This window comes from Cnephaeus nilssonii (assembly GCF_951640355.1).
Source record: "Cnephaeus nilssonii genome assembly, chromosome: 10".
Lineage (NCBI taxonomy): Eukaryota > Metazoa > Chordata > Mammalia > Chiroptera > Vespertilionidae > Cnephaeus > Cnephaeus nilssonii.
Window position 1 is genome coordinate 29673254 of NC_137081.1, and position 7517 is coordinate 29680770.

The following is a 7517-nucleotide window of genomic DNA, read 5'->3' on the forward strand; positions in this document are numbered from 1 at the left end:
TTATTTTAAACTGGTTAATGTAACTTAGGTGTTTAAGGAAGTTATTCTTGAATGCAATGTTTCTAAACACTGGTAATGAGTGGCATTACTTTTGTTGTTATTTACTTTTTTTCCAGTACAATGACTTTGGCCTAATGGGACTTAGACTGGAGGCAGAATTTGAGAAGAATTTCAAGGAAGTGTTTGCTATTCAGGAAACAAATGAGAGCAGTTCACTTGTGTAGTGGATACTTTTGGGGCCCTGGAAAATCCCCTCATCCTGTAAGTGCTATGAATCCATCTCTCCCCAGAGTAATATTACATTGAGCCCAATCAATGGAGCCAGCATTGCATGGAGGTTATATTGGTGAAAATGGAGTTCCTGAGGTGCCATGAGGAAAAGAATTTCCTGAGGCCCGCATGGGAGGAGGGGGTTTCATGGAAAGCTTTTTTGATGATGTAAAATTAAAGGATTTCCCTCCAAGGTCCCATCTTCATCTGTCTCACCATGCCAGAAGTCCAATCTTGCCTTCAGTATGGCTAGAATTAAGGCCAGTGCCCATAATTTCTGTTTCATATTAAAATACAGGCCATTTCAGCATCTGGCTAGCTTAGCTTGTGTTCTCAGCTTCAATCCAGGGGTCTTCATGGCCCATCGCCATGTGGCTGCTTAAGGCCACATGGCTATGGAGAGAAAACAGACAGTTGCACAGGCAAGTGTGGGACAAGGAGCAAGAGAGAACCAGAGTAAATAAGAGAGAAGGAACTGTCTGGGGATTTTACCCTTCCAAGATTTTGTGCACTTGCCGTGGCTCCACCCTTCCAGCCAATGATCTTTTTCCTGGGCTAGATGGCAGACAAGCACTTTCCTTACATCACCCTGACTTCACTGCGCATGCACCCATCTCCCCCATTGTTCTATCCCTTCCTCTGATAATCTGCAGGGAATGGACTGGTGGTTTCCGGGGAGCATGAAGCTATAGCTTCCTAGTGAATCTGCCCAGATAACCATTCTCATAATGCCTGGCATCCCCTTTGCTCTCTTCCTATTATTAATATTGACAAACTAGCTAATTGCAACAATAACAGTTACACCTCCTTGGCCTTGGGTCTAGCTTCAATGAGTGGCATGATTCTACTCCCCGCTAGGATTAGGTTAAAGCTAGTCCAAGCGGTGATCACATCCTTGCTTAGCTTTCCCATCAGGCAATCCTGTTTCCCTCTCCACTTCTCCACCTGAGAGAATTATCACAATAAACCTTTTACTTAAGGGACTTCATCTCAGGTTCTGTTTCTAGGGAACTTAACATAATAGTCCTAGCAAGAATGCCTTAAGAGTGGGATTTATGAGTTGGATCACTGTCTAGCCAGAAAGTAGCAGAAATAATATTGATAGTTTCTGTAATAGTGTCATTGACAAAACTTTTATCTGTATGAAACTGGATGATATAGAGGGGAAGAGGTATGCCAGCTGGTACAGGTCTCTGGCATTTATAATAATAACTATAAGAAGGACTTAATAGTAAGACGGGAAATAAAAAGACATAAAAATCCTATAAGACTCCATAGGCAGCAAAATAGCAGACATATGTCTTAGCAATATCTTTACAGACACAACTCCTAGGGCAATAGAGAAAACAAACAAATGGGAGTACATCAAAATAAAAAGCTTCTGCACAGCAAAAGAAACCATCAACAAAACAACAAGAAGGCCCCTGAATGGGAGAACATATTTGCCAATGATATTTCAGATAAGGGTTTAATCTCCAAAATTTACAGAGAACTAATACAACTTAACAAAAGGAAGATAAACGATCCAATAAAAAAATGGGCAAAGGATCTAAATAGACACTTTTCAAAAGAGGACATACAGAAGGCCCAGAGACATATGAAAACATGCTAAAAGTCACTAATCATCCAAGAGATGCAAATCAAAACAACCATGTGGTACCATCTCACATCTGTCAGAATGGCTATCATCAACAAATCAACAAACAACAAGTGCTGATGAGGATGTGGAGAAAAAGGAACCCTCCTGCACTGCTGGTGGGAATGCAGACTGGTGCAGCCACTGTGGAAGACAGTATGGAGTTTCCTCAAAAAGTTAAAAATGGAACTGCTATTTGACCCAGTAATCCCACTTCTAGGAATATATCCCAAGAAACCAGAAACACCAATCAGAAAGGATATATGCACCCCTAAGTTCATAGCAGCACAAATTACAATAGCTAAGATTTGGAAACAGCCTAAGTACCCACCAGCAGATGAGGGGGTTAAAAACCTGTGGTACATCTACACAATGGAATACTATGCCGCTATAAAAAAGAAGGAATGTTTATCATTTGCAACAACATGGATGGAACTGGAGGGCATTATGCTAAGCGAAATAAGCCAGTCGGAGAAAGATAAATATCACATGATCTCACTCATATGTGGGATATAATGATCAACATAATTTGACGAACAAGAATAGATCCAGAAACAAATGATAGGAGGCGGGTGGGTAGAGAGCAACCAAAGGATTTGTATGCATGCATATTAGCATAACCATTGGGCACAGACTTTGGGGCGGTGGGGGCTTGGCTGGGGTGGGAATGACTGGGGGGGGTCAATTGGGGAAAAAGGAGACATATGTAAAACTTTAGACAATAAAAACATAAAATTTAATTTAAAAAATAACTATAAGAAGTGTGTATTTTGTCTGGCCGGTGTTGCTCAGTCGTTAAGCATTGAACCATGAACCAGGAGGTCATGATTTGATTACTGGTCAGGTGCATGCCCAGGTTGCAGGCTGGATCCCCAGTAGGGTATGTGCAGGAGGAAGCCAATTGATGATTCTCTCTCATCATTGATGTTTCTGCATCTCTATCTCCCTTTCTTTTCTTCTGAAATCAATAAAAACATTAAAAAGAAAAGAACTATGGATTTTGGTGCCTATTGCTAAGTGAGATGAATGTATTGAAAAGAGTACATGATAGGCTTAAATCCATTAGTCACCACCTAAAACAAAGAGATCCTCATACATGCATTTGGAAGGCAATAGTTCTAGGCCTGAAACAGGCCCTAATTTTAAGAATGACAGAACTTCACAGAAGACTGAATTCTAAGCCCAATTGGGCCTCTATTCCAGTCAGGGCCCTGATATAGGAGTGAAGCCATATAGCTCAGAATGGGGATTTCTAAGAAGTTGTATATGAGAGCTCCAAACTCCAGGTACCTCTGAACCCACTCACATGCAAAAGATTCCCCTGCCCTTTGTTGTAAGACAGACCTCTACCCAGCCTCCCTTCTTGCTTGAATAGAGAATATGCAGAGTCCTCACAGCATGACCAAATAGCAAGACCTAGGTGGGGCAGCTAGGTGAGGAGAGGGTTTCTATTCCTTTTTAAAAATATTAAATTTATTGGGGTAACATTGGTCAACATGAACACATAGGTTTCAGGTGTGGGTTTCTATGTTATAAATCTTTATCTTGTACCATGTCCCCACCACCCAAAGTCAAATCTTCTGTCACCATATATTAAGACCCCTTTCTCCTCCCACCCCCTTCCCTCTGGCAACCACTACATTGCAGTTTGTGTTCATAAGTTTCAGTTTTATATCCCACATATGAGCGAAATTATATGGTTCTTAGCTTTTTCTGACTAACATTTCATTTAACATAGTATTTTCAAGGCCCATCCATGTTGTTGCAAAAGGCACGATTTCATTCTTTCTTATGGCTGAGTAGTATTCCATTGTGTATGTGTACCACATCTTCTTTATGCAGTCCTCTATCACAGGACACTTTGGTTGTTTCCATGTCTTGGCCACCGTGAATAATGCTGCAATGAACAAAGGGGTGTATATATCTTTGTCAATACAAGATTTTGAGGTTTTCAGGTATATACCCAAGAAAGGGATTACTGGATCGTATGGTAGCTCTATTTTCAATTTTTTGAGGAATCTCGAATCTACATTCCCACCAGCAGTGAATGAGGGTTCCTTTTTCCCCATCAGCTCTCCAACATTTATTTTGCTTGTCTTATTGATAATGGCCACTCTAGCAGGTGTGAGGTGGTAGCTCATTATAATTTTGATTAATGTTTCCCAACTATTTTTTAAATTTCTTAACAAAATTTATCAAAGTCCATCTCCTCAAAGGGAGCCTGGCTGCCCTGGCTGGCTCAAGGGCCAATATCATGATGAACAATCCCTCCACTGGTGCACACCACAGGAAGAAGTCATCTGCTAAAAGGAAACTGGGTGCTGTTAGGGAAGGGGAGGAGACTGGCTGGCCAAGGAAAATATGACTGATCGACAGAACCTATCCAGAGGACCCCCAGAGGTGGGCCCAGAAACCTAACAGGAAGGATGGGGCAGTCCCAGGCCAGTCAAAGGGGCCACAGAGCCTGGGGATTCCTTAATAGAACTGTGGTCCTGTTGTCCTGTGCTACAGAGATAAAGGCTGAGTTGGTCATTATGCTAGTAGGTAGGGTTTCCACCCCACTCCATTAGATGGCCTAGGGCCGCAGTTGGCAAACTGCAGCTCTGAGCCACATGCGGCTCTTTGGCCCCTTGAGTGTGGCTCTTCCACAAAATACCTTGGCCTGGGCGAGTCTATTTTGAAGAAGTGACGTTAGAAGAAGTTTAAGTTTAGAAAATTTGGCTCTCAAAAGAAATTTCAATAGTTGTACTGTTGATATTTAGCTCTGTTGACTAATGAGTTTGCCGACCACTGGCCTAGGGCAAGGAAGGCCACTAAGCCTGTCATTTGCTCAGTCCCATTTACCTGGACTCAGATACCAGCTGCTTCTTATGATGCTAGAGAGCTGAGCTGTGGTCTTACCTGGGACAGTGTGGCTGCAGGAGGACCTGGAGCTCCCGAGTTCCAGGGGCTCTTGGTAACTACCCCTCAGCCTGAACCTCCCAGAGTGGCTTCTCTGAGTATCAGCACATGCCCTGCTCTGCTTTGCTGGAGAGAAGTGCTTTCTGTCTGGGAGGAGGGGCCAGGGATTCTCCTGTTCTCTCTGTGTAAACTGGGTGGGTAGGCATCCCTGTGAGGACAATATTCAGAGAATAGCTGGCTGAGGCTTCTGGACCATGAACAAAGGCAGCCCACTGCGGAGGGAAGTCCAACTCAGAAGCAGCAGTACAAGGTATTTCTTGTTTATTATCACCCAGCTGGGTGAGCAGCCACAGGCTTGCATGAGATGGCCAAAATTTGGTAAGTAAGTCCACTTTCTTCCTGATCACCCAAGCTAGGGAAGAAGCCAAAGATCCCCAGGCTTTTTGGGGAGGGAAATTTCAGAAAGAAGAAAATCATGGGAAAAACCACAAATTCTGTGTACAATTCTCCCCCCTCCCCACCCCGCCCCAAGTTTCCTTTACCTAAGTTCCAAACCAACTGACAGGCAAAAAGTGAGACAGAGATGGGGTTAAAAATATCAGCTTTCTTACCCGGCCAGCCTGGCTCAGTGGTTGAGCATCCACCAAGGAACCAGGAGGTTCCTGATTTGGTTCCCAGTCAGGGCACTGCCTGGGTTGCAGACTCCATCCCCAGTAGGGGGCGTGCAGGAGACAGCCAATCAATGATTCTCATCATTGGTGTTTCTATCTTCTCTCCCTCTCCCTTCCTCTCTGAAATCAATAAAAATATATTTTTACAAAAATCAGCTTTCTTCCTGATAAAAGCTGGATCAGGGGTCATGGTTTAGATGGGGGCTAAAATAGAATTCCTAAGTCTAGATCCCAGAATGGGGCTTAGCCTCAAGTCCCCCGGCTGCTCTAGCCAATCACACATATTCCCCACATCCCAAGGCTGCTGTCCCTTGCACTGGAGCTCAGAGGAACACAGAGCCCTGGCCCCTCCAGCAGGATCAGCTCAGGGACACCCGCCAAGGAGCAGACTCACCTTCACAGAACTCCCAGCCTCAGAGTCTCCCAGGAAGAAGGGAGGGCAGCGGGGCCAGGAGTCCTGCTGACTGATGGGCCACCTCCCAAAAGGGGACATTGGTGTGGGTCCTGAGTGCTCCCACTTGGGTCCCAGGTGTCCCTCCTCTCCATTTCTGCAGCCGCAGAGATGCCAGGTCTTCATCCTCTGGGCCAGTGGCTGCTGATGCTATTGCCTTCGCTTCCTCCTGTCCTTGGATTCTTAGGTCTGGGACTCTCTCCCTCCTCTCAAGGACAAACCCTGTCCCCATAGGGTCTTCCAGGCTGGAGACTCAGCCCACTAGTGACATCTGAATAGAAGCTGCTCCTAGTGAAGCTAAGTAAGCCCATCTCCCTGGCATGTCCTCCATCCCCTGTCCCTCCTCAGTCACTGCCTCTCCTGCTCTTCTGGTTTCCACACCCCTAGCTCAGGTACTTCCTGACAACAGAAATGGTCTCTGTTTTCAGTGCCCCTGTTACCATGGACAATGTCCCAGGCCCTCCCTTCATCCCTCTATATCAGCCCAGCAGATTGTCAGGGCTTCAACCTGCTTCTGAAAATGGTCTCATCGCATTCCTAACCAGGTAGGTCTGACATTGTTTTCTGGATAAAAATCTTTGCTTTCTCCACAGAGACCTCCAGTTCCCTCATAAACCACTGCTGTTCACAGAGTGGGGTGCTGCCTAGCTCTCTTGGGCCCTTCAGGAACGTGTCCTTCTCTTGGCCAAGGCAGCCCCAGTTTGGGGTGTCCACCTAGGAGGCTGGCCCCTATGGATTTTCCAGCTAGCTGACTGCTATCAGCCGCCAATTCATGTGGTGATCTTGGTGACTCTAAACTGGCATATTTATGCCAACACCCAACATGGTGGTGGCCTAGTCAGCCTATTTCCCATGGACAGAGGAGAGAGAGGGGACACTAGAAAAATCTGGTGTGGTTTGTGTGAGACCTTGTCTGAGCCCCAAGCACCATGAGGGCAGAAGCACATGACAGCTGTGTGCTACAGAGGTCCAGCTGTAGGGAAGGGAGATCCCTGTGTGTGCAGCTCCTGGGACACACAAGAGACCCTGCCCACTGTTACAGATGTCCTCATCAGTGTCCTGAAATCTGTCCAAATGAGACTGATATTCACTTTTTGGGGGGAGAAGGAACATATATGGAGAGCGGTTAGAATATTCCCCTGTGTCTTAAATGTAGTTGGGTGAGAACCCTTAGTTACAGCTGGAGGAAGTCAGACTCAGAGATCAAATGAGGAATCCATTCCTCTACAATGTAGAGTCTACATAATGTTTGCTTCTCCAGCCCATGTCCAAACACTGGGACCCATTCAGTTGGCTACAGGCTCTCCAAAGGCCTCAGTGAAGATTTGTAGTTTTTGTCTTTCTCCAGAGCCATCTCCACAAGGGCAAGGGGCAACATGGAGTTCACTGCCCATCCTACCTAATAAAAGAGTAATATGCAAGTTGACTGTCACTCCAACACACGAGATGGCCACCCCCATGTGGTCAAAGATGGCCACCACAAGATGGCCGGCAGGGGAGGGCTATTGGGAGGGACCAGGCCTGCAAGGGAGGGCAGTTGGGGATGATCAGGCCTGCAGGGGAGGGTAGTGGGGGAGACCAGTCCAGC

At 45.7% G+C, this 7517-nt stretch overlaps 1 protein-coding gene across 1 annotated transcript in view; it reads left to right on the forward strand.

Moving 5' to 3' along the window:
- The window catches only part of LOC307106287 (nuclear body protein SP140-like protein), a 62924-nt gene extending 60474 nt beyond the window's left edge, over positions 1-2450 (forward strand). The window contains exon 27 of the mRNA XM_079782641.1: positions 117-2450. Coding sequence (XP_079638767.1) covers positions 117-224 — 108 coding nt within the window. The 3' untranslated portion in view covers positions 225-2450. The remainder of the gene's footprint in view (positions 1-116) is intronic.
- The last annotated feature ends 5067 nt before the right edge of the window (positions 2451-7517 follow it).